The sequence below is a fragment of the Podarcis erhardii genome, assembly GCF_964252035.2.
Source record: "Podarcis erhardii genome assembly, chromosome: 7".
NCBI lineage: Eukaryota > Metazoa > Chordata > Lepidosauria > Squamata > Lacertidae > Podarcis > Podarcis erhardii.
The window spans coordinates 13,015,419-13,042,250 of record NC_138511.1 but is presented as its reverse complement, the minus strand read 5'-3'; the positions used below and the strand labels follow the sequence as shown (position 1 = coordinate 13,042,250).

The following is a 26,832-nucleotide window of genomic DNA, read 5'->3' as shown; positions in this document are numbered from 1 at the left end:
AGATCAATTCAATATACAAAGAGGAGTTAAACAAGGATGCTCCCTCTCACCACTACTATTTGCATTGGGTATGGAGTACTTGGCAGACAGAATACAAAACTCAGTAAGGATAAAAGGATATAAGGAAGGAAAGGAAGAAATTAAGTTAAACATGTATGCAGCTGCTATCCTATTATTATTTACAAACCCCTTAGAGGGTGTAAGAGAACTTATGATAATCCTGAAGGACTTTAAAGAGGAGTCAGGGAGTAAATTTGGAGAAGTCTGAAATTTTATTTTGGGATGTAAAGAAAGAGGAGAAGAAGGAAATTGCAAAAATGACAAAGATGGATATCAATAGGAAAAAAATTGAATACTTGGGGTAAATATTATTAAAAATAGTGCTAGGATTCCAGATGTAAATTACAAAGAAGTGTGGAGAAAGATCAAGAAGGATATAAAACCATGGAATAATAAGAATTTATTTATTCTAGGTAGGGTTAGAGCAGTTAAAATGTTTTTGGTACCGAAATTATTATATTTATTTCAAGTAATTACACTACCCTTTAGGAAAATATGGTTCAAAACATGGAATAAGGTATTTTAAAATTGGATTTTTGGAAGTAAAAGAGTTAGAACCCCAGACATAGTAAATTATTCATCTCAAGAAGCGATGGGATGGGGAATACTGAACTTAGAATTTTACTATGAAACATTCCAATTGAAAAATCTAATAGATATTGGATATAAGGAAGGGATTAAATGGATAAGACTGGAGAATGAAATAAATGAAAGAATAGGAAGAGAGGGGCTATTTAACAGAGATATTAACACGGCTTCTAAGAAGACAATAGGACCAAGGAAAACTGCGTTAGGAATCCGGAAGAACTGGAATACAAAATGGATGCCAACATACTCAAGGTGGATGCCGTTAAAATATATGTAGGAGGGTCAAAGGGAGCCTAGTTGGTGGAAGAAATTAGAAGATCAGGGATTTTATAAACTAAAAGATCTGTTTGATGAAGAGGGGTGCGGCTGAACAGAGGGTTGGCTCACTCTCCAGGTATGCTCTGGTCTTGGTTACCTCCAGTTCTTCTTACAGTAATAATAACTGTTCTCCTTCTTATCTTCTTTTACTACCCAGGAGGAATTGTTGATATCCTTGGGCTCCTTGAACCCGTGGAGTTCCTTGATTATGATGAAGTTGATGTTAACCCTGATGTGCATCTTGACCTTGAGGAGACCAATGACAAAAGAAAATGTTGTTGTAAAGAATGCTAAGCAGATGCTTCAAATATATGGAGAAAATGTCACCCTTTATTATGAACACCCTAGAAAGGTAGCTGACATGTCCCTCATCCCAGGACTAATCAGGGACCCTGACATTGTCTTGGCAGGCCTACTGTATAATCAAAGTGGCCTTTTCGTGACACCTCCTTCTGAAATGAATGATACCTCCTACCAATATTTCCGGTTCTCCAGAACCACCCAGGGCTTGTGCTTTTGTTGTTATGCCTCTGGATCATGGAACGCCAAATGGAAAGATTGGCCGCATGTCCACCACCACCAACATAAAGGTTGGCTGGGAAATTACACACAGTGCACTGCTAAGTTTTGGTTGTGGGGTTCCTTCAACGCCTCTTACCAAAGCAACACCACATCCTCAGATCCGTATCCATACTTTCCCCAATATACAGTCAACTTCACTGGACAGGGATCCATCTGCTCTGGCTGGCTGATCAAGGACTCCAATCTTTGGTTCTTGTATAATGGACTAGCCACTAATTACTACCCTGGTAATTATCAGTGTGTGGGAATAAGTGCCTTTACTTTCCCTGTGACTGTGGAGGCTTTTCCTCCTCTACCCTCTCTTAGAAACAGAAAGAGGAGAGAAGTCCAAGGGGAACAGGGCAATGATGAGATTTTCCTGGCCTGGTCTGTGGGTGCTGTTGGTGGAGGCTTCGTTAGCATCCTCACCATCGGCATACATCCGGGAGTTGTGGCTGAACAAAACCGTGAAGCACTATTTGCCCTAACATGCAGGTTGGAGAAAACCATCAATGCCACTACACATATACTCTGACGGTTGCAGTCTGAGATTGAGGATTTGAACCAGATAGCAGCAGCTAATAGACTTGTTCTTGACTATCTTCTTGCCAGGAGGTTTTTGTAAAATAGTCCCGGAAGGCAAATGCAGAGTGAAGTTTCATGACCTCAACAATACTACTGAGGACGAGTTGCCAAAATTACAGGCGCTTATAAATGATAACCATTGCTGCGTCTGTCGATTCTTGGGCATATTTTAAATGGGTAACAGGTATTCCTTATAGGTTTGCAACATACGCTTCTGGTTTCTTATTGAATGGTTTTTAAAAAAATCTTAATGATTTCTTCATGAACTTTGTTCCAAAAGCTTTTTATCTCCTTACAGCCCACCATATATGGTACATTCTTCCTATCTCGGTGTTACATTTCCAGCACACATTGGTTTTTTGCTTATAGATTTTTGCCGATTCCTTGGGGCAGGGGTTAGGTACCATTGGTAGATCATTTTCATTAGATTCTCCCTTATTGTATAACATGCTGTGAACTTGATGTCAAATTTCCACAGCTAACATTATGTTGTGGCCAAAATCCTGTGCCCACTTTATCATAACGTCCTTTAGCATCTCATCCTTGAGTTCCCATTCCAAAAGTAGATCATACATCCTAGATAGGGTCTTTTTATTAGTTTGTACTAATTCCTTTTGTAATAATGACTTCTTTTCTCCAAAACCAATTTTCTTATCCTGATTAAATATATGCACTATTTGGTGATATTGAATCCAGCCGTTATAATACTGTTTAATTTCTTCATACGATTTTTAATTGGCCCTGTTCTACCTTTATTAATTGTTGGTAAGTTGCCCAATTTGTGTCCATGTTTGTCTTTTTTACCGTTATCATCTCCACTGGGGATACCCACCAGGGTATTTGGGGCTCTAATAGTCTGTGGTACTTATCCCAGACCTTGTATAATGAAATTCTTACTATATGATTTTAAAAGTCCTTATGCACTGCCACTTTGTTGTATGATAGGTAGGCGTGCCATGTAAACCTTGTATTCCAACCTTCTAAATCTAATATATCAGCCTTCTTCAAGAAGGTGGGGTTGTTTTAAATGGTTGTTAAATGTGTTACGTTGATTTAGATTTTGTATTGGTGGGCTGGAGTGTTGTTTCAAGGCTTTTTTATTGTTTATTAGTGTGCATACATTAGTCTTGTGGCTCTTTTTAGTATGTTTTTATTATTTTAATTTTATATCATGCTCTGATATTTTTATTATGAATTTTGTGCAGTGATTATTCTTATTATGTATTTTGTGCCACCCTGAGATTCAAAATCAAAAAAATCAACAATCCAAAACAACATCAACCAGAAACACAACAACAACAAAAAGGTTTCCTACCGCTGTGTACGGAAGGTCGTGAGGGCAGCACCACTCCTCTTGGGCCATCCTGATGGCGCTGATGTTCCTGGCGCTGGTCCAGACTGGATCCCGCGGAGAGCAGAAGATGGTATCACTGCAGCACAACTCTGATGTCACGTTGCCTTGGCCTGGCGCTACTCCGGATGTTCTGTCAGGAGGAGAAAGAGGCTCCTTGAGAAACGTCCCCTCCAGACATTCCACCAGGTGTCCCAATAGCCCACCAGATGCCTCACTCACCTGGCATGCAGCTCAGGAAGTCCTGCGGGTAAGGCTCCCTGTGAACGCAGTGGAGCAGCCTCCTCAAAAAGCGCTGGACCCTGCCTTTCTTCCGATGTTTATAGGCCCGCTGCATGATGTTCAGGCAGCTCCTCCCTGTCTGCCTGAGCCCTTCTTCCTCGTGCTGCTGCATCTCTTCCAGCCCTGAGTGGCAAGGGAGAAATGTTGAGCAAGGCAGAGATACACAGGAAAAGAGCCATCCATCAACAATATGAAAACAGCCGTCAGGTGTGTTTGGGTGTGAGAGAGAGCAGTGAAGTCACATGCCAATTCTCTTTGCATGTTCATCTTGTGGAACCTCTGTCTGAACATACATCTGAGAATTTGCCTTCCCCTGAAGACCTTTCTCAGCAGAAGCATCCCTCCCTGCCCTCCGTACGTCTCACTCACATGTTCCATAGGATGCCATGTCGTGATGGTGGATGAAACTGGCATCCCGGAAAGCCAGATGACCTAGAGAGAGAAATAGACAAGAAAAGGGACGTCATCTAGATGCAAAGCAAGTGGAGACAGAGGCAGCTCGGTAGGAGGGCAGGTATGCTCTAGAGGTCTCCACCTTCGCGGAGCACTCAGAGCAAGATCTGGGCACAGATGGAGGCCTACCTAGCAGGTGGCCTGGGGACATGTCCATCCTCCCTGCCATCGTTACCAAGACGTTTCTGTCCATCCCTACCAGGGAAGGCCGTTGCTTGACTTACCCAGAAGCAGAGCTGCCACCCTGGAGACTGATGGCAGCCTGTTGGCGGACGGCTTCGTACATGTCAAGGCAGCACTCCGAAGGATGTCCTTGCTGAAGGTCTTGCTCTGTGGGCAAAGACAAAGGAGAATTGGCATCAGAGAGGCTTGAGAGTGTGGCAGAAGAGCCTTGCAGTCCCAGAGACATGCCTGGGCAAAGCTGCAAACAAAGCAGAGGGACCTTACCAGATGCTTGGCAGCCTGGTGGAGAGCAAAGTGGAGGCTAAATTTGTTGGAACGAGCCCACCACTTCACTTGTGGGGCTAGATGGCAAAGAGCCCTCCTTGCGGCCTGCAACACAAGAAGAGAAGAGGGTTACAAATTGCGGTACATAGTCTCGTAAGCTCCTGAGAACAATCCCTCCCTCCTACTGTGTAAGTCCACCTCTTTGGCCCTCACCTTGGCCACCACGTCCTCGTCTTCGAGGTGAATGAGGACCACAACCAGTTCGTGAATGGCTTCCTCTTCTGTTGTTGTTATGGGAAGCCTTTGGTCTCTCACCCAGCCCCGAAGCAGCCCCAGATGTTCGATGGCTGATGCCCGGACGGAGGCTTCCTCCTGTAGGCAGAAAATATCAGAGGTTATGTTTCTCAGCAGATCACCTTCCTTTCTCCTGCCCACTGGGGTGTTTTGAGGCTGCTCAGCCCCCTATCCTCCTCCTGGGGGAGACTGGGGGCAGGGGTGGCTCTCCCCCTGCGTTTTCCAGGCAGGCTTCCAAGAGAAGGTGCTCCAGAGGAACACCCTCCTGAAGCCAGAACATCTCCGCTGCATGCCAGTCTAACCCCACCCTTCCTCTTCCAAAGCATTCCTCCTCCACCGGGTGTGATGTCATGTTTTCCCTAACACTCACATGGGCAGCCAGACCGCAGTAAGTTGCCGCCAGCATCTTCAGGTCTTCCTCTCCCAGCTCCCTGGAATGGTAGGCTTGGTCTACTAGCTCTATCAACTCTGGGAGGACATCGGCTTCTGCAGAAGGGAGGGAATCCAGCAGCAACAGCCGCAGAAGCGAAGGGTCCTACACAAAAGAGAGAATCTTTTCAAAGGTCTGAAAGGCCTCATGCCTTTTAGCACAGGCCCTTCAGTATTGTGCCAGCAAAAGAGTGCTGGACCATGATTAGAATCGAGATCTGTACCCCCCCTCCCTCCCTCCCTCCCTCCCTCCCTCTGAGCATCACTTGCCATGTCAGAGTCCAGAAGCAGGGATATCCCTCTGACGCTGAGCTTCCGGACTTGCAGGTGGTCGTGTTCCAGCCAGTTGAGGAGCTGCTCCAGTGTATCTTCACAGGGATAGACCTCCAGATGGCAGCTGAGCAGCTAAAGAGGCCCAAAGAGAAAGAAACTCTTCAGGGATGAGAGGCTGAGGCAGGTTCTCCTTTTACCCACCATTTGCAATTCTGCACAGAGCAAACCCACTGAAGTGAATGTACCAAAGTTTGTCATGTACATCAAATCCAATGGGTCTACTCTGAGGAGCACTAAAACAGGAAACAGTCCTTAGGCTCAAAGTAGCCCAACACTCGGCAGAAACCAAGCCAGGGCCTCCTTGCTGCACCCATTTCCTCCCGCGTCAGTCCCCCTCACCTCGATGTAGATAGCTGCCGCGACTTGTGGCATTCCGGCAAAATCCTGGTCCTCGAGAGCAGCGATGATGCTTTCCACCATGGGAGGGATCCACCAGCGTCGCTTTCCGACAGCTCTGAAATGGAGAAACAGATCTTGGTAAGGAAGGCAAAGACACCGCAGGAAGCAAACGGGCACAGTCCGATCCCGTGCCTTCAGCTCCGTTTGCCAGACCACTGGGGAAGGTCACCGCGTTCTTCCTCTTACCTCACCATGGCAGACAACCCCTGGCTGAAAGTCTCCCGGCAGAAAAGTTGGTCAACGATGGCCGCCTCCACTTGCTCTCCAGTGGTGCCAAGAAGGAGGTGCAGAACTTCCTTAGCCCCTCTGCAACAAAAACAAGGCCAGTTTTACCAGGAGGGTCATTGCCACACACTCAAATTCCTTCCCCATCCCTCCTCCCTAGCAGCCGCCTGAAGGAGAGCCTCCCTTGCAAAACCAAGCTGGACAGGACCCCCCCCCCCGAGGCTGAAGGGGAAAGGACTCCATTGGTCCCTTTGCAACACACTACTCACCCGAGGAATTCCAGGTCGTAATGGAAGTTGACAACCATCCCCAGGAGAGCGATGAGCAGCTGTGGGAAGTTCTGGCGCACAGCTGCCTTGTAGTCCTCCATCCTGAGGATGGCGTGCAACAGGCTGGTGAGATGTTGCTGGAAGAGAGAGGGGTGCAAGTCACTTTATCTGCTTTCCTGCAGAATACAGGAATCCCTAGATATTACCCTGGGAGGAAGGAAGCCAGAAAGCAGGTGGTCCTTACCACTTGGGTGGCAGATTCCGCCAAGGGGCTTTGGTAAAGCTGCTCGGCCGTAAGATGGATCAGTTGTTCTGGGTCGGCCGATGCTAACACCTCCTTCCACACTCTCTCGCAGTCTCTGTGAATGCAAAAACAAGAGCAATGGTCAGATTCAAGTCTTCTGCTTGCTGCCATGCTCCAGAGAGAGGAAATGGCAGCAAGGGCTTTCTGAGCAAGCCCTGCAGCTTGCCAACCTCCCCCTTAGCCCAGTAGAACCTGGAGGGCTCCATACCCGAAAGGAAACTGGAGGAGATATTCAACCACTGTCGCCAGGTGGTGGTGCGACAAGATGGACAAAGCGAAGACGGCCATGCTTCTGCCTTGCACTGTAGGCCCCTGGCTGATCTTATAGAAGGCCTCCAGCAGCACCTTCACCTGTCAGAGAAAAGGAGAGGGTTGGTTGGAGAGTACAAGGAAGCGGGGCTGTCTGCAGGCGGATCCCTCCATCCCTCATTGAAAGAAGGACCCTTGACCTGTGCCACCACAGCCTCTTCCTTCCAAGGTACCACTCAGGGTCCTTGGAAGTATTGAACCCAGGCAGCTCCAGGGCGCCAGTTCCCCTATCCATTGTGGGCCAAGAGAAGAAGCTTGCCAGTCTACTCCCAGAAGGAGGAGGATTCCCCATCCCTGAATCCATGTTTCTCAGGACCCTTGGCTGCGGTTCTTGTCCTGACATTGCCAGGCCCCTCTCAACTAACATGTGTCCTGGCCACCCAATGGCATGAGGTGGCCTCCCCTACACCAAAGCAGAGAATCTTCTTCTCTCCTACCTTTGCAGATGCCTTACCTCCACTTTTGTGCCGCCAAACTGCTTGATGAATTCTTGCAGTAAGTGGGAGATATCCAGTAGGTTGAAGCTGCTCTCGACAACCAGGTCTCTGGCCAGGAAGCACATGGCCTCCAAGAGCTGCTTCGCGGGGAGAAAAGCGCCAAAGACCTGAAGCAAGAGAGGAAGGTCAGAGATGCCCACAGGGCAGGGCTGGGGAGCAGAAAGCCCAGGTGCTGCCTCTGCGGAACCCAGAACATGTGGCTTGAGAGACAGCAACTTACCCTGGCAAGAGAGTAACAATTATTCACGAACAATTCAGGAACCGGTCCTCCGGTGGATCTTAGGACCTTCTCAGCTCTGGTGATAAGTGTTTGGTTCCATGACGTTCGTGGCAACATCTCTGCAAAGGAAAGCCAAAGGGTTAGTTTGGGTCTTGCTCACCCCCACCCCATGCTGGGATACATTCTTCTAGACTTACCTTCGTTGTGCCGCAGGATGGGCAGAAGATGGCAGAGAGCCTCTGCTGCCCGCTGCCTGCTCTCCAGGTCCGGATCCAATGCACAAAGGCAGGAAATCGCCACCAGTTGGCCAAAGGAGGGTGCAGGAACCGCTACCGATGGCTGAGAAGAAACCCAGAGAAAGGACTGATAAGCAACCCATCACCGTTTTTCCTATAACATTTTTATTAAATCTTCCAAACATTCCAAAACATTTAGCATCCTCTACAGAAAAAAATCCAATTCTTTTTGACTTCCCACCCCTCTTTTCCTAATGTTTGCTTTTTTCTTCTTTTCTCAGCCATTTTACTCACTATGGCCCAGCTCTGTTCTCCAAATTGAGTATGTGCTGGGATGCCTGATTGTCCCTTGGGCACCTTGCAGGGTGGGCCCAGAAGCAGCAGCCTGAAGGCCTTGACAGCCCTGCATGGTTGCAATGCTTCCCTTCAGTAACGCCACTTCTGAGCTGGAGAGGAGGTGGGGTTGTGGGCTTCATGCCCTCCCCCTACGTACTCGGGGGCTGGCTTGCAGCCCCCGCAAGAGCAGGGAATCCTCGGGCACGTCACCTCCCTTGCCAGCCAATCGGCTGGCCTGGGAGGTGTGGCCAGCGCTATTTAGGGCCGGCGCGCCTGAGGATTTCCCTTTTTCTCCCAGTGCCCCAGCAGCTCCGGTTTTCCCACCCTTTAGGTTTGGCTCTTTGACATTGCTATGGACTTCGGTTGGTCGCCGTCAAGGGGCCTGGTAGGAATTTTTCCCGCTTGGCAAATTGGTACCAGCCATTTGGTTTTTTGCCTACCTCGTAGCAAATCATCACAACTTCCTCAGCATTGGTGGTTAGGCATTGGTAAGGGTATTGTTATGCAGATGAGTGGGGGGGAGGAAGCACCATCACCGTCCCCCATATCGAAGGGTAGTCCGATAAAGGATTCCGTGGGGTGTTGCCCTGTCCGAAGCCTATGGAGGTGAGGGCCTAAGGCATGCCCTCGAGGGGTGACCCCGGGGGAGCTCCTAGTTGATGTACATCAGCAGGACTCCCCCTCCTGGTGGTTAACCCTTGCCAGTCTTCTAGCAATCAGGCTGAAGCCGGTTAGTCGATAGGACCAATGCCTAAGCCAATACCGCTCAATTCCTGTAATCAATAAAGTTGTGGCCTAATTTTGCCCATTAACCTAAAATACTGGTGTCCTGTGTCTTTATTTCCGTGGGGGAGGCGGGAACTCGCCACGCAACTCACATATTCCTGGATCTTCTTCAGGAGGGCGGAAAGATCTTGGAGCGCCTTCCTTCGGATCTTCCCATTCTTCATCGTTGCGACGACATTCGTAAATCTGTTCTTCAGCCGGTCCTTGCTGACGCTTTCAGGAGGAAGATCAGCCGCATCCGGAGAAGCTGTGGTTGGGATGCTGAGGGGAGAGAGGAGTAGCACTTTTGTCAAAAGGGTTTATTGCCTCCCGTCCTTCAAAGACCCCAAGTACCACCACCATAGAAATGGACCGGGTTGTTTTTTAAAAGGAATTGATTATGGGGGAGGGGATTAGCACAGGATTACCTTGGAGGAAGATCCTCCCCATCTTCCAGGCTGATTTCCGATATTTGATCTTCATCAAAATCAATTCCCTGTCCATGAGAAAAGAGAAAAGAGAAACAGGAATGTCAGAATGTGAAGAATGGATCAGACCCATTCATGTTTTCGTATTGAGCAGGAAAGCACAGATGAGGTAGGTTGGGAAACAAACTGAAAATCTCTGGCCTCCATTTCCTTAGAGACCTTATTCATCCTTCTATTCATTTAAGCCTTCGGTTAAGAGTCTGGGTGTAATCCTTGACACCTCCCTTTCCATGGAGGCGCAGGTTACAACAGCCAAGGCGACATTTTTCCACCTTCACCTCATCAAGCAGTTGGTCCCTTACCTTTCCCGCCCCAACCTGGCCACAGTGATCCATGCGATGGTCACCTCCAGGCTTGACTACTGTAATTTGCTCTACGTGGGGCTGCCCTTGAAGCTGTCCCAGAAACTCCAGCGGGTGCAGAATGCTGCAGCGAGGCTCCTCACGGGGTCTCTGCCATGGAAGCATATTCACCCAGTGCTTTTCCAGCTGCACTGGCTCCCGGTGGAGTACAGGGTCAGATTTAAGGTGCTGCTTTTGACCTTTAAAGCCCTTCACGGCCTAGGACCCTCGTCCCTACGGGACTGTCTCTCCTGGTATGCCCCACGGAGGACCTTAAGGTCCATATATAGCAACACCCTAGAGGTCTCAGGCCCTAAGGAAGTTAGATTAGCCTCAGACAGAGCCAGGGCCTTTTCAACACTGGCTCCGGCCTGGTGGAATGCTCTGCCTCATGCGGGATCTGATTTCTTTCCGCAGGGCCAAAAAGACAGAGTTGTTCCACCTGACCTTTGGCTTAGAATCAGTTTGATTCCCTCTTCTTAGAGCTCTCCTCCAAGTCCCCAGATTTTGTCTCAAATGCATGGATTAGACTGGAAACGGGGATGATGAGAGTGGAGGCTAGCATCTGCCTAACATCAATCTACAAATGGCTGACATTGAATCTCCTCCCCCGAAGGGATAGCCCCTTTGATCCTCTGTGACCAATTCCAGTCGGGCTGGCAGACTGCAGTCCTGAACACCCTCCGGAAACTGGATTTTGCCCCTCAAGCCCTTCTAAGTCTGGGCTTGGGCCAGGCAAATGCTACGGTCAGGCAAAGAATATTAGACACCGAGAGACAGCAGAACTGTGCAAGGTGCCCCGACTATAGAACTGGAGAAATCGAGAGAGATATAGCCGCACCGGCAGCATATCTCTTCTTTCTTGTATCTAGGGATGCAAGAAGGGCCTTTACACTCGCCAGAAGCACGGCTCTTCCCTCGCCGGTCCTGGATGGAGCCTTTAGAAGGGTCCCGTATGCTCAGAGACTTTGCACCTGCCCATTGGGAAAGATAGGAAGCCCAGAACACTTGTTCTTTAGATGTCCCTTTTATGAAGAGGCACGTAGTAAGATCACGGATCCCCTACTGGTGAGGCTCGCCGACCTCCCACAAAAGCAAAAATTTGACCTTTTGCTGTTAGGCAAAGAGCAGAAGATGACCTGGATGGTTGCCAGATTCTGTGTACAGATCTGTAGGCGCAGACCATCGCCCAACTCAAAATAGTCCGGCATGAAAAGCCCTGAGTCAACTCCCTGGGATACTTTATTGTTGTACATTTGTAGTGAAGTTAAGGATTTCAAACTTTGGTCAAGAAAGGAGCAGAGTATTGTGGGTAATCAAAAAGCCACAAGAGTTATGGGAAAGAGGTCTGTTGCTTTAACCCTGCAGACCGACAGTCTCCAAATGTGTAAATTGTTAACTTAGGAAGGAAGTTCTCTAGTTTGATTTGGGGTCTTGACACCTGGGGCTTCAGCTATTCACACCCACCTAGTAGAATCATAGAATCATAGAATCATAGAGTTGGAAGAGACCACAAGGGCCATCGAGTCCAACCCCCTGCCAAGCAGGAAACACCATCAGAGCACTCCTGACATATGGTTGTCAAGCCTCTGCTTAAAGACCTCCAAAGAAGGAGACTCCACCACACTCCTTGGCAGCAAATTCCACTGCCGAACAGCTCTTACTGTCAGGAAGTTCTTCCTAATGTTTAGGTGGAATCTTCTTTCTTGTAGTTTGGAACCATTGCTCCGTGTCCACTTCTCTGGAGCAGCAGAAAACCTTTTTCCCTCCTCTATGTGACATCCTTTTATATATTTGAACATGGCTATCATATCACCCCCTAACCTCCTCTTCTCCAGGCTAAACATGCCCAGCTCCCTTAGCTGTTCTCGTAAGGCATCGTTTCCAGGCCTTTGACCATTTTGATTGCCCTCCTCTGGACACGTTCCAGTTTGTCAGTGTCCTTCTTGAACTGTGGTGCCCAGAACTGGACACAGTACTCCAGGTGAGGTCTGGCCAGAGCAGAATACAGTGGCACTATTACTTCCCTTGACCTAGATGCTAGACTCCTCTTTATGAAGCCCAGAATTGCATTGGCTTTTTTAGCTGCCGCGTCACACTGTTGGCTCATGTCAAATTTGTGGTCAACCAAGACTCCTAGATCCTTTTCACATGTACTGCTCTCAAGCCAGGTGTCACCCATCTTGTATTTGTGCCTCTCATTTTTTTGGCCCAAGTGCAATACTTTACATTTCTCCCTATTAAAATTCATCTTGTTTGTTTGGGCCCAGTTCTCTAATCTGTCAAGGTCGTTTTGAAGTGTGATCCTGTCCTCTGGGGCGTTAGCCACCCCTCCCAGTTTGGTGTCATCTGCAAATTTGATCAGGATGCCCTTGAGTCCATCATCCAAGGTCAACCAAATGAACTCCGTTGCTTTAGCTGAGTTTCCTGGAATGCAGGGGGTTGGACTAGATGACCCCTGGGGGTCCCTTCCAACTCTACAATTCTATGATTCTGTGGTCAAATGGGGATTTGAACCCTGGCGTCTCCCAGGTTCTAGCCCAGCACTCTACGCCACACTGAAATATTGCTCAATATATTTATACACTGTCAAGGAAAATAGAGAGTAGATTTGGGGAACCTTCTATGTTGTTTAGGCCTGCTATACCTTCGGATTTCCCCAGACATTACTGGGATTTCAAAGGCAGAAGTGATGTCTGGGGGGAATTTCTGGAAGGCGGCAGTTTGTCCTGGCTCTTCGGAAAGTAAAGAGAAAAAAAACACATTTTTCTGGTGTGGTTTTTTTTTTGGGGGGTGGAGCTCAAGAATGTTGGGGTTGTTCTAAGCTCAACAATTTTGGGGTCTTTCTAAAAAAATGCTCCTGGTTTTTACTTTTTGATATATGGCAACACTCAGTTGGGACTCCAGATCCCATCAGCCCAGACCCAACAGCGGAAGAGGTGCCACATAATACTTGTACTACCCTTTTATGTTATCCATATTTCAGTGTGGCAGCACCTACACTTTGAAACTCCCTGCTTATTGACCTTGTGTTCATCATCTGAGGCCCTTCTTCACGTGCCTCTTCGACATGAGGTCTGGAGGGCGGCAACAACCAGCTTCTGCCTATAAGCACCCCATAAGCACCTTGTTTTCACCCGCACCCGCCCCCCAAGTACATCTTTTGTTTAAGTACCATATTTTTCGCTCTATAGGATGCACTTTTTCCCCTCCAAAAATGAAGGGGAAATGTGTGTACATTCTATGGAGCGAATGCAGGCTTTCGCTGAAGCCTGGAGAGCGAGAGGGGTCGGTGCACAACGACCCCTCTCGCTCTCCAGGCTTCAGGCAGCTATCCACAAGCTTTCGGAGCGCGGCAGGGGTTCCCGCCGGGCTCCGAAGGCTTGCGGATACCAGCCTGCAGCCTGAAGACCGGGGAGCGCAGCGCCAACTCCCGCTGCGTTCCCTGGGCTTCAGGCAGCTATCCACAAGCTCCGGGAGCGGCGGCGAGGTTGCAGCAATCTTGCCACCGCTCCTGGACCTGTTTTGGGGGCTGGAGTCGGGGGAAGCTCGGGCTTCCCCCGCCCCAGCCCCGCGGCTGAAAACCTTTCTCCCTCCTCTATGTGACATCCTTTTATATATTTGAACATGGCTACCATATCACCCCTTAACCTCCTCTTCTCCAGGCTAAACATGCCCAGCTCCCTTAGCCGTTCCTCATAAGGCATCGTTTCCAGGCCTTTGACCATTTTGGTTGCCCTCCTCTGGACACCTTCCAGTTTGTCAGTGTCCTTCTTGAACTGTGGTGCCCAGAACTGGACACAGTACTCCAGGTGAGGTCTGACCAGAGCAGAATACAGTGGCACTATTACTTCCCTTGATCTAGATGCTATACTCCTATTGATGCAGCCCAGAATTGCATTGGCATTTTTAGCTGCCGCGTCACACTGTTGGCTCATGTCAAGTTTGTGGTCAACCAAGACTCCTAGATCCTTTTCACACGTACTGCTCTCAAGCCAGGTGTCACCCATCTTGTATTTGTGCCTCTCATTTTTTTTTGCCCAAGTGCAATACTTTACATTTCTCCCTGTTAAAATTCATCTTGTTTGTTTGGGCTGAGTTCTCTAATCTGTCAAGGTCATTTTGAAGTGTGATCCTGTCCTCTGGGGTGTTAGCCACCCCTCCCAGTTTGGTGTCATCTGCAAATTTGATCAGGATGCCCTTGAGTCCATCATCCAAGTCGTTGATAAAGATGTTGAATAAGACCGGGCCCAAGACAGAACCCTGTGGCACCCCACTAGTCACTCTTCTCCAGGATGAAGAGGAACCATTGATGAGCACCCTTTGGGTTCGGTCAGTCAGCCAGTTACAAATCCACTGAGTGGTAGCATAGTCAAGTCCGCATTTTACCAGCTTCTTTACAAGAATATCATGGGGCACCTTGTCAAATGCCTTGCTGAAATCAAGGTAGGCTACATCCACTGCATTCCCTTCATCTACCAGGGTTGTAATTCTGTCAAAAAACGAGATCAGGTTAGTCTGACATGACTTATTTTTCAGAAATCCATGCTGACTATTGGTGATCACCGTATTCCTTTCTAGGTGCTCACAGACTGTTTGCTTAATGATCTGCTCCAGAATCTTCCCTGGTATTGATGTCAGACTGACTGGGCAGTAATTATTTGGGTCCTCTCTTTTCCCCTTTTTGAAAATAGGGACAACATTTGCCCTCCTCCAGTCTGCCGGGACTTCGCCTGTTCTCCAGGAATTCTCAAAGATGACTGCCAGTGGTTCTGAGATCACATCTGCCAGTTCTTTTAATACTCTTGGATGCAGTTCATCTGGCCCTGGAGACTTGAATACATCTAAACTAGCCAAGTATTCCTGTACTATCTCCTTAGTTATTCTGGGCTGTGTTTCTTCTACTGAATCATTTGCTCCAAATTCTTCAGGTCGGGCATTGTTTTCTTTATCGGAGAAGACTGAGGCAAAGAAGGCATTGAGGAGTTCAGCCCTTTCTGTGTCCCCTGTTTGCATTTCACCATCTTCTCCTCTGAGTGACCCCACTGTTTCTTTGTTCTTCCTTTTGCTACGAACATACCCATAAAAGCCTTTTTTGTTGCAATTAATGAATGTTAGAATGATGTTGGACTGAAATTAAGTGGTTACCAGCTGTAATGCAAAGGTTGAGTAATAAGCTAAAATAAGTTATATTAAGTTACAATAAGGATTTGCTGAAATAAGATCTGAACTGGAATACAAAAGGGGGAGGTGAGAGGAGGTCTGAGATATAAGGTAATGGAAATAAGTGATGGGAATTATATTTGTTTTGTTTTAATTGTGTATTTTTGGTATTTTTGTATTTTTTCTGTGTATTATTTGTTTTTTGTGGTTTTTATGTTTATATTAAATTGGAAACTCTAATAAATATTTTTTTTAAAAAAAGCCTTTTTTGTTGCTTTTAACCTCTCTAGCAAGCCTGAGTTCATTCTGTGCTTTAGCTTTTCTGACTTTGTGTCTACACGTGCTGGCTATTTGTTTGAATTCCTCTTTGGTGGTTTCCCCCCTTTTCCATTTTTTGTACACATCCTTTTTTAATCTTAACTCAGTTAAAAGTTCTTTAGATAGCCACCCTGGCTTCTTTAGGCACCTTCCATGTTTCCGTCTCATTGGTATTGCCTGAAGTTGTGCTTTTACTATCTCCCTCTTAACAAACTCCCAGCCATCATGAACTCCCTTTCCTTTTAGTATCACTGTCCATGGGATCTCACCCAGCACTTCCCTAAGTTTTATGAAGTCGGCTTTCTTAAAGTCAAGAAATTGAGTCCTAGTATGCTTGGCTGCTCCTTTCCGCTGTATAGTAAACTTCAGAAGAGCATGATCACTCGCGCCTAATGATCCTTCCACTTCTACCCCACTAACCAGGTCATCAACATTGGTTAGGACCAGATCTAAAATGGCTGTTCCTCTTGTTGCTTCTCCCACTTTCTGGACAACGAAGTTGTCTACAAGGCCAGTGAGGAATCTGTTTGACCTTATGCTCTTGGCTGAGTTTGACATCCAGAAAATATCCGGGTAATTGAAGTCCCCCATTACTACTATCTCCCTTCCTTTTGCATGCTTGGCATCTGTTCCAGGAAGGCATCATCTATGTCCTCCGTTTGGCTTGGGGATCTATAGTAAACTCCCACAGTGAGGTCCCTGTTATTCTTTTCTCCCCTAATTTTGACCCAAATGCTCTCACTTTGGCTTTGAGGTTCTAAATCTTGGATTTCTTCACAGGTATACACATCCCTGACATATAACGCCACTCCTCCTCCTTTCTTGTCTGGTCTGTTTCTCTGAAATAGATTGTATCCCTCCATTATTACATTCCAGTCATGGGACTTATCCCACCAGGTTTCAGTGATGCCTATTATGTCATATTTAGTTTGCTGTACCAAGAGCTCAAGCTCATCTTGTTTATTACCCATGCTTTGCTCATTAGTGTACAGACATTGAAGTCCATTAATCATTCCCCCGTGTTTCTTACTTAAGGATTTTTTCCTCCCACCACTAGGTCTGCGTGCTGTTTGCTCCATTTGGTCTATGACATTTGGATGACCATCTTCATCAATTGATAGACTCCTACCTTCAGGAGCACTCCCTCCCCCACATTAGTCAGTTTAAAGCCCTCCTGATGAGGTTTCAGAGATTTTGGGCAAAAAAATTCCTCCCAACCGTTGTGAGGTGCAGCCCATCGCTTGCCAGAAGTCCATCTTCAAGAAACTGCAGTCCGTGATCTAAGAATCCAAACCGTCCCTTTTTACACCATTTGCGAAGCCAGCTGTTCACTTCCACTATTTTTCTCTCTCTCCCTGGGCCACGTCATTCAACTGGGAGGACAGATGAGATGACAATTTGTGCATTTAATTGCTTCAATTTCCTGCCCAGAGCCTCATAGTCTCTTTTGATCTTCTGGAGGCTATTGCTTGCAGTGTCATTGGTTCCCACATGAACCAAGAGGAAGGGGTATTTGTCAGTGGGTTTTATGATTCCTTGCAGTCGTTCAGTTACATCTTGGATCTTAGCCCCGGGAAGACAGCACACTTCCCAAAACATCTTGTCAGGCTCACAGATCACTGCTTCTGTTCCCCTCAGTAGGGAATCCCCTATCACCAATACACGCCTCCTCTTAGGTTTGGTTGGGGTTCTTCCGCGATCTGTCCGTTCCAAGGTCGCCTGCACATTCCCTGAGGACTGACTTTGCTGCTCGTCTTCATATACCTGATCGACTGTAATGAGGGAGAGATCCTCAAATAGAGTCTGCTCTTTGTCTTCCATGCTAGGGGAGAGGACCTCAAAGTGTGTATTTCTAAACAATCAGAGCGAACCCTGGGCATCCTACTTCTTTGAGTCACGTTTCTCCATATATCTGGCTCCTGTGTTGGTGAACTAGCCTCCTTCTCAGGGGAGTCCCCTGACTCCTCCTTGGTGGAGACGGTGTGCTCTGTTGCTTCCAAGAAGAGCTCCAGCTCTCTAATTCTTTGGAGCGTAGCTACACGTTCCTCCAGTTGCTGGACTTTGTCTTTTAAGAGGGCAATCAACATGCAATTGCTGCAGGTGAAGCTGCCTGCAACCTTTGGCAAGATGGCAAACATTGTGCAGGAACCGCAGGCGACTGCAGCTGTTCCCTCACTCTCCATCTTGAGAACGTGTCGTTGGCGGTGGCTACAGCAGTCCTCCATCATAAGAAGTGTGCAGACAGGAGGACTTCCGGGTTAGCGCCAACGTCTAATGGCGGATTCCCTCCGAGCTCCGGAGGGAATCGGCTCTGCAGGGATCGGGTTCTACCGTGCCGGTGACGCGGGGACCCTTAGAAACCACAGGTGTGGAAGCCTGTGGACTTGGTGACTCGGCGGGCACCATTTGCGCCCCCCGACCTGCGAAGGAGCCTTTTTAAAGGCTTCGGAACGGGGGACGGGAGCGGCGCGGTGCTGAGAGTCCTCTGCTTCCCCTGCTGAGTGAAGCCGCATGCCATGGACGGAGAGCGCTGACTTTTTCCTGAGAACATTCGGACTAAAAAGCAACAACCCGTGAGTAATATAGAAATTGGACTTAAAAAGAATTTATTTTTTTTTGGAATTTGGTACGACCGGGGAAGATATAAAAAGGAAGTCCGTCTCCCCGTCTTGTAGACAACTTAAAGCAAGGACTAAATAACTAAGGTCGAGAGAACATTCTTTATTGTGATTGAACAAAGTTATTAATTTCACGATTGGACAGTATAAGTAATTTTGCTGGAGGATAAGAGTGGATTTTGAGAGCTGCGCAACCCCCCGGGACCCGGGAGTGATCAGCGAGAGAGCCTGTTGGAAAGATACAGAAGACTTTGACAGATACAGAAGACTTTGACAAAGTAACATTGTTTTTGCTGCCTTTGCCAGTTGGATTTGTTACATTTTGGTTATAAATTGACGAAAAATAAGCTATTTTGTTTTTGGGACTGGAATTAGAAGGATAGTAAATATCCACAATCCCTCTAGAGGGGGTTTTGGGACACTGTAAGAATGGCTGGAAGTGGAAAAATACTCACTGAGTTGAACAAGACTTTTTATCTCTTGGGAAAGCTTCAAGAACAAAGTAATATTTTGGCTACAGGGGTCATGGGACTGAATGAAACAGTAAACAACTTTACTGGAAATGGAAGGGACTTGATTCAAGTCTTTGTTTACGAACCAAAAGCCCCTGTAGCGGAAATAAAAGACTTTGCAGCTGAGCAGGGGGAAAATTTTGACAAATCTGAGAAAGTGGAACAAGTGGAAGAGAAATATGAGAATCTGGAGGGAAAGGGAGTTATAATGTCGCAGAAGGCTAAGGAAGGCCAGAGGCCTGGCAGGAAGGTCACAAAGGAAAATAAGAACTGGATGATGAAGATTTGGCTTGAATTGGAGAAGGAAGAATGGAGAGACTTATCTAGATGGAGACCTGAAGACTTGTGGATTACAAATTTGATTAAGATGGATGTTCGAGCGTTTGGGACATTTAAATTCATGAATTTTTCCAAACAAGGAGGCCCGGCCGGAAGAAATATGGACTTTTTTGGGACTGTGCTCCTCCGAGACTCGGGCCTTAATATGAAGGACTATCCAAAGAACCGGCAAAGAGGAACTGAGAGAGACTTAAAAGCCTCTGATGTGAGATCGCCAGGCTGATAGCATATGGACTGATGGACATTGGTTTGGGGATCGAAACCGGGAAAGGGAGGGTGGGGTTTGATTAATCCAAAGGTTGTATAAATACTTTTTTATATATATATTTTTTATTTTGTATTTTTGGTTTGGTATTAATATAAAATTGGGAAACTCGTGGAAGGGAATCTGGGTCGACCTAGGAAAAAGGGTTTAAGTAGAAGGATTGATATAGTAATGAAATAAGGTAAAAATTTAAGTTGTTGAACTAACATTTGGAATTGGAATACAAGAAGGGGAGGCGAGAGGAAGTTGGGGGAAATAAGGTATAAGAAAATAAGGACTGAAAGTATACTTGTTCAGTGTTTTCTGTCTTATTGTGTATCTGTCTTATTTGAAACTTCAATAAATATTATATTAAAAAAAAGAAGAAGAAGTGTGCAGACAGGACAAATAACTCCCCCCCCCAAAAAAAACCCCTAGGTCTCCCCCAACAAACGTTTGAGACTAGCTCCCCTAAGTCTAAAGGATGGATCAAACTGCCCTGCAAGCTCTGATAAGCTCCTCCCACAGCTACTCACCTGCCTCAACCGAAACCCTGCCGCCTCTGACCTTTGCACAGGGAGAGCTGCTAATCAGCCACAAAGAAACACACACAGGAGGAAACCCTTTTTGCTCCTTCTTCAGCTGCTGCCCCGTAAGCTCTGTGTTGTTATCTTTTTTTAAAAAATAGATATTTATTGAGATTTTACAAAACAAATTTTTCAAAACAAAAACATACACGAGCCAAGAATGCAACAAAAGCAGATATATTTTAAAAAAGGAAAAAAAAGAGACAGTATAAACATTTTAAAAAGAAACAAAGATTAAATCCAATTTTCAACTTCATAATTCTATAACCCTCTTTCTTGACTTCCTCACATCTCCCTTTTTTGTGTTCCCCTTTACCCAATCAAGTTCAGCAAATTCTAACCCTCTGTCAAACCTCATTTATAATTATAAGTTTCAACCTATTTATGTCTCCAATTTTTCTTCTCCTTTCACATCAAAATTTACCTATTCTTTATAACTTAATCCCTTGTGCCACTTTATATCAGGTTTGACATAATATTACTCTGGTCTTTCCCCCCTTTCCTTTTTAATCATCTTTGCATACTCCGTTTAACCATGTCACTAATGCCAAATTATCTTTAGCTCTGTGTTGTTATCAGTGTTGTTATCAGTCTTTTAATTACCTGGGAATGTGCATCTGTGAAACATCTGAGGAAAGGGGTGAGCCCTTTGATCCAGGTTCTGGGAACTTAATGAGCTCAGCTGTCACAAGTTAAAATTATTAGCCCATAAGCTGGTCACTGGTGAATTTGAATGTAATCAAGAATTGGGATTGGGTCAAATATTAAAATATGAGGATTGTGGGGGGAGCTGGCGGAAGTAAAAAAAAATGTAAATTGGAAAATATGGTTGTATTTGAACAAATTTGTAAAAGATTTTTTTTTCAAAAAAAATTAATAATAAAAAAAAAGAATTGGGATTGGGTCTGGGTTCTGGTTCCACGTGAGATTTGTGAGTAAAGATCCTAAGAATGGCTGAGAAAGCCGCTCTGCAACCTGCAATTCGCCCGGCTGTTAGCGTACCACCTTGCTGGCAGCCGTCCTGTGTCTCTTTGTAATGGAGATTCCTGCTGACTTTGTAATGCGGATCTACTGAAGGACTTTGAAACTATCCTATCTCTGTCTTTGTTCTTAGAAGTGAGTATCTTAGTTAGCTATACAGTGGTGCCCCACAAGACGAATGCCTCGCAAGACGAAAAACCCGCTAGACGAAAGGGTTTTCCGTTTTTTGAGGCGCTTCGCAAGACGAATTTCCCTATGGGCTTGCTTCGCAAGAAGAAAGCCCATAGGGAAATCTCCGGGGACCTCTTTTAAATGCTGGCGGTGGGGACCAAAGCCTTCCCCCCCCTCCGACCTTCAGAAGAGGTCCACGAAGGCCGGCTGGGGCCGAAAGGCTTTGCTCCCCACCGCCAGCATTTTAAAAGCGGTCCGGGATAGCAGGGAAGCGCTTCCCGCTATCCCGGACGGCTTTTGAAGGCAGGCAGGGGGGAGCAAAGACTTTCGCCCCCCACCGGCCTTCAGAAGAGGTCCTGGACCTCTTCTGAAGGCTGGCGGGGGGCGAAAGTCTTTGCTCCCCCCCGCCTGCCTTCCCGGGGGCTTTAAAATCGCCCCGGGACAGCGGAGAAGTCCGCTGTCCGGGGCGATGTTAAAATGCTGGCGGGCGGCAGCGCTGCCGCCCGCCAGCATTTTAAAAAAACCCCGGGACAGCGGAGAAGTCCTCTGCTGTCCCGGGGTTTTTTAAAATGCTGGGGGTGGGAAGAAAAGCCCTTGTCCCCCCCCCCCAGCCTTCAGAAGAGGTCGGGGGACAGACTGTTCCCGGACCTGGACTGAAGGCGGTTTCCTTAGGAACGCATTGATTGATTTTCAATGCATTCCTATGGGAAACCGTGCTTCGCAAGACGAAAAACTCGCAAGACGAAAAAACTTGCGGAACGAATTAATTTCGTCTTGCGAGGCACCACTGTACTAAACAATGTCTTTATTTTATCTGCCTGCAAGATACAAAAGCTGTGCCTGCTTTTTAAGCATGTTAACTTTGTGTTTTTTTAAATAAATTTTTAAAAAAGAAACTTTCTTTTGTCTTATGTGCCAATCTGAGGGAAAATCTAAGTTCAACGCCTGACTACCGTATTTTTCGCACCATAGGGCGCACCGGACCATAGGGCGCACCTAGTTTTGGGAGGCGGAAAACAAGAAAAAATTATTCTGAACCCCAGAAGCCAGAACAGCAAGAGGGATCTGGCTTCTGGGATACTGTGCGGCTGTTCTGGCTTCTGGGATAACCGTGCCAAGCCTCTTCTGGGCAGCGGGATGAAGGCTCCCCCTGCCCAAAGAGGCTGCGCAGGGCTAAGGCAGAATCCAGGACAGGCACGCTGCACAGAGGCGCTGCACAGGAGAGGCGCTGCACAGAGAGGGAGAAGGCGCAGCGCCCTTCAGCGAAGCTGGAGAAAGAACAGAAGTAGACCCTTCTGTTCCTCCTTGGGCTTCGCTGGACAGGCGCGTCACTGCGAAGCGGGAGGAGGAACAGAAGGAGTCCTTTCTGTTCCTCCTCCGGCTTCCAGGACAGGTGCGTCGCTCAAGGGGTGCTGTGCCTTCCAGTGGCGTAGCGTGGGGGGTGCGGGGGGGCCGGCCGCACCGGGCGCAACATCTGGGGTTAGGGCAAATCCACGGGTTAGGGGGCGCAAATCCACGGGTTAGGGGGCGCAAATTACTTGCCTTGCCCCGGGTGCTGACAACCCACGCTACGCCACTGGTGCCTTCTCTCTCTCTCAGGAGAGGCGCTGCGCAGAGAGGGAGAAGGCACAGCGCCCCTTTAGCAAAGCTGGAGGCCTCCGGCTTCCAGGTCAGGCACGCCGCCACGAAGCCAAGGAGCCTACATTCGCTCCATAGGACGCACACACATTTCCCCTTCATTTTTGGAGGGGGAAAAGTGCTTCCTATAGGGCAAAAAATACGGTACTTGGTTACGCTATACGTGATGAATTCTGCCTGCAAGTTTGCGGAAGCAGCTTGCAGAGTGGGGCAACTGGTAACAAAGGAGCATAGTCTTCTCCCTTGGACTGTGCCTCCTGGTGCCCTGAGACGGAGTGGCGGCAGCATTGCTATTTCTGTTGCGTTTTGTTTTGTCAAAAAGTAAATGGCTGCTGGCCTCTGTTCTAGAAACCTAGAATCATAGAATCATAGAATCATAGAGTTGGAAGAGACCACAAGGGCCATCGAGTCCAACCCCCTGCCAAGCAGGAAACACCATCAGAGCACTCCTGACATATGGTTGTCAAGCCTCTGCTTAAAGACCTCCAAAGAAGGAGACTCCACCACACTCCTTGGCAGCAAATTCCACTGTCGAACAGCTCTTACTGTCAGGAAGTTCTTCCTAATGTTTAGGTGGAATCTTTTTTCTTGTAGTTTGGAACCATTGCTCTGTGTCCGCTTCTCTGGAGCAGCAGAAAACAACCTTTCTCCCTCCTCTATGTGACATCCTTTTATATATTTGAACATGGCTATCATATCACCCCTTAACCTCCTCTTCTCCAGGCTAAACATGCCCAGCTCCCTTAGCCGTTCTTCATAAGGCATCGTTTCCAGGCCTTTGACCATTTTGGTTGCCCTCCTCTGGACACGTTCCAGTTTGTCAGTGTCCTTCTTGAACTGTGGTGCCCAGAACTGGACACAGTACTCCAGGTGAGGTCTGACCAGAGCAGAATACAGTGGCACTATTACTTCCCTTGATCTAGATGCAATACTCCTATTGATGCAGCCCAGAATTGCATTGGCTTTTTTAGCTGCCGCGTCACACTGTTGGCTCATGTCAAGTTTGTGGTCAACCAAGACTCCTAGATCCTTTTCACATGTACTGCTCTCAAGCCAGGTGTCACCCATCTTGTATTTGTGCCTCTCATCTTTTTTTTGCCCAAGTGCAATACTTTACATTTCTCCCTATTAAAATTCATCTTGTTTGTTTTGGCCCAGTTCTCTAATCTGTCAAGGTCATTTTGAAGTGTGATCCTGTCCTCTGGGGTGTTAGCACCCCTCCCAGTTTGGTGTCATCTGCAAATTTGATCACGATGCCCTTGAGTCCATCATCCAAATCGTTGATAAAGATGTTGAATAAGACCGGGCCCAAGACAGAACCCTGTGGCACCCCACTAGTCACTCTTCTCCAGGATGAAGAGGAACCATTGATGAGCACCCTTTGGGTTCGGTCAGTCAGCCAGTTACAAATCCACTGAGTGGTAGCATAGTCAAGTCCGCATTTTACCAGCTTCTTTACAAGAATATCATGGGGCACCTTGTCAAATGCCTTGCTGAAATCAAGGTAGGCTACATCCACTGTGTTCCCTTCATCTACCAGGCTTGTAATTCTGTCAAAAAACGAGATCAGGTTCGTCTGACATGACTTATTTTTCAGAAATCCATGCTGACTATTGGTGATCACAGCATTCCTTTCTAGGTGCTCAAAGACTGTTTGCTTAATGATCTGCTCCAGAATCTTCCCTGGTATTGATGTCAGACTGACTGGGCAGTAATTATTTGGGTCCTCTCTTTTCCCCTTTTTGAAAATAGGGACAACATTTGCCCTCCTCCAGTCTGCCGGGACTTCGCCTGTTCTCCAGGAATTCTCAAAGATGACTGCCAGTGGAGGGTAAGGGCAGGTGAGGGAGGGGCGAGTGGCCGGAGCCCCTTTACTACAACACATTATTTCTCTGGACAAGATGGACTGTTTCAAGAAGTGGCAGAAAGATATTTCTAGATTTGTCTGGCAGGGCAAGAAGCCCAGAATAAAATTTAAGATATTAACTGATGTAAAGGAAAGGGGTGGATTTGCCCTGCCAGACCTCAAACTCTATTATGAATCAGCAGCATTCTGCTGGTTGAAAGACTGGCTGCTTCTTGAGAACACAGACATTTTGGTCTTAGAAGGATTTAATAATGCTTTTGGGTGGCATGCATATTTGTGGTACGACAAGGTTAAAGTACATAAAGCATTTAAAAACCATATTGTCAGGAAAGCATTGTTTAATGTTTGGATAAGATACAAAGACTTATTGGAAAATAAAACCCCAAGGTGTTTGTCACCAATGGAAGTGAAAGCTTTTAAAAGACTCAATATGGAGTCCAAATGGCCAAAATATTGGGAAATTTTGGAGCAAGAGGGAGACAAATTGAAATTGCAGAGTTTTGAGAAACTAAAAAACAGAGTGCGAGACTGGCTTCATTATTATCAGATAATGGAGGCTTATAAATTGGACAAGAAAATTGGATTCCAGGTGGAAAAATCGAAATTAGAAACAGAATTGTTAGAACCCAAAACTAAGATTTTGTCAAAGATGTATAACTTGCTGCTGAAATGGAACACCCAGGATGAAATGGTGAAGTCTGCTATGATTAAATGGGCACAGGATGTTGGACATAACATTATGTTTGCTGACTGGGAACAGTTATGGACCACCGGTTTGAAATTTACAGCATGTAATGCCTTAAGAGAGAATATTATGAAAATGATTTACAGGTGGTACATGACCCCAGCCAAGCTTGCAAAAATTTATCATTTGCCCGATAATAAATGTTGGAAATGTAAAGAGACTGAAGGTACATTCTTTCACCTTTGGTGGACGTGCCCAAGGATTAAGGCTTTCTGGGAAATGATTTATAATGAAATGAAAAAGGTATTTAAATATACCTTCTTGAAGAAACCAGAGGCCTTTCTCCTAAGCATGGTTGGCCAATTGGTGCCAAAGAAGGACAGAACTTTTTTTATGTATGCGACAACAGCAGCAAGAATACTTATCGCAAAATATTGGAAGACACAAGATCTACCCACTCTGGAAGAATGGCAGATGAAGATGATCGACTATATGGGACTGGCAGAAATGACCGGCAGAATCTGAGACCAGGGAAAAGAGTCGGCGGAAGAAGATTGGAAGAAGTTTAAAGACTATTTGCAGAAATATTGTAAAATTAATGAATGTTAGAATGATGTTGGATAGAAATTAAGTGGTTCCCAGCTGTAATGCTTAAGAGATACGGAAAATAAGGCTTTGAAATAAGTAAAAGAACTAATGGTGAGGATTTGCTGAACAAACAATCTGAATTGGAATATAAGAAAGGGAGGTATGAGGAGGTCGGAAAAATAAGTTAAAAGAAAATAAGTAAATGGAAACTATGTGTTTTTAAATTGTTTTTATTTTTGTATTTCTATATTTCTGTATTTTTGTTGTTGTTTTTCTTTTTGTCTTACAATGTATCATTTTTGAAAACTTTAATAAATATCTTATAAAAAAACAAAAACAAATTATTTCTCAATTTATTGTTGTACATTGTTTCAATTGTCTGTTTTAACCATATTTGCACAGCAGTTTCTAATGTTGTGAGTGTCCTCTATTTCAGAGGCTTCTACTCTGCAGCCTCTTACAGTTGTTTTAACTGCGTGTCTTTGTTTTTTAGTTCTTATCTGCTTTAATTATCTGTTTTTATCCATCCTTTATCCGTGTTTAATCTTGTATTTTATTCAGATGTTTTATCCTATGCCTGCTTCTTTGTCCTCATTTGCTCTAACAATGATCAGTTTTAAAAAATAATAATTCTAACTGCTACTTTATTTATATGCTCTTTCTTCTTTTTTTTTATCCTGGTCTGTGACCATAATAAAGTTCATACTAGTAGGTTCCAGAGTTAAGTCCCCTGGCCATGGCAACCTACACTTACCTCCAGGAGTCTTCGGGACGCCATCCTCTCAGGCCACCTCTGCCAACCGTGAGATGCTGAGGAACCTCAAACGGTCACAAGCTCCGTTGCTAGGCAACGGCAGTTGGGATCATGGAATTCCCGGCCTCAGTGCCAAGGTTCTAGGAGAGGCCATGTGGCCTAGTGGTTAGAGCAATGTTAATGCCATGCAACGCTAGGGTGATATATATATTTATATTCTTTGAAATGTACAGTTTAATACTTTTTCTATTATTTGTATCCTGCAGACTCTTGTTGA

The 26,832-nt window shown here is 46.3% G+C and overlaps 1 protein-coding gene and 1 long non-coding RNA gene across 2 annotated transcripts; both read right to left on the bottom strand.

The window, feature by feature from the left end:
- Nucleotides 1-1,012: 1,012 nt before the first annotated feature.
- LOC309346783 (maestro heat-like repeat family member 5) lies at nucleotides 1,013-26,694 on the bottom strand. The gene is made up of 20 exons (XM_081870961.1): nucleotides 26,556-26,694; nucleotides 9,690-9,757; nucleotides 9,375-9,543; nucleotides 8,122-8,263; nucleotides 7,925-8,043; nucleotides 7,662-7,811; nucleotides 7,107-7,249; nucleotides 6,839-6,953; nucleotides 6,595-6,731; nucleotides 6,287-6,406; nucleotides 6,041-6,155; nucleotides 5,639-5,773; nucleotides 5,310-5,474; nucleotides 4,859-5,017; nucleotides 4,646-4,750; nucleotides 4,423-4,528; nucleotides 4,115-4,177; nucleotides 3,686-3,868; nucleotides 3,428-3,596; nucleotides 1,013-1,212 (listed from the first exon to the last, which is right to left on the bottom strand). The coding sequence occupies exons 1-19, from the start codon at nucleotides 26,577-26,579 to the stop codon at nucleotides 3,583-3,585; spliced, it is 2,232 nt and encodes a 743-aa protein (XP_081727087.1). The 5' UTR covers nucleotides 26,580-26,694; the 3' UTR covers nucleotides 1,013-1,212; nucleotides 3,428-3,582.
- On the bottom strand, nucleotides 8,340-8,816 carry LOC309347125. Its single transcript, XR_014158874.1, has 2 exons — nucleotides 8,650-8,816; nucleotides 8,340-8,606 (listed from the first exon to the last, which is right to left on the bottom strand). It is a non-coding gene; the product is annotated as an uncharacterized lncRNA (long non-coding RNA).
- Nucleotides 26,695-26,832: the final 138 nt, after the last annotated feature.

Excerpts from the sequence above, each read along its gene's own strand:
- LOC309346783 (XM_081870961.1), bottom strand. The coding sequence starts at position 26,579 with ATGGCGTCCCGAAGACTCCTGGAG. Across the intron at positions 5,475-5,638 it reads TGCTTCTGGACTCTGACATG|GACCCTTCGCTTCTGCGGCT; the intron begins GCAAGTGATGCT and ends TCTTTTGTGTAG. Across the intron at positions 3,869-4,114 it reads CATGGCATCCTATGGAACAT|GGCTGGAAGAGATGCAGCAG; the intron begins GTGAGTGAGACG and ends CTTGCCACTCAG.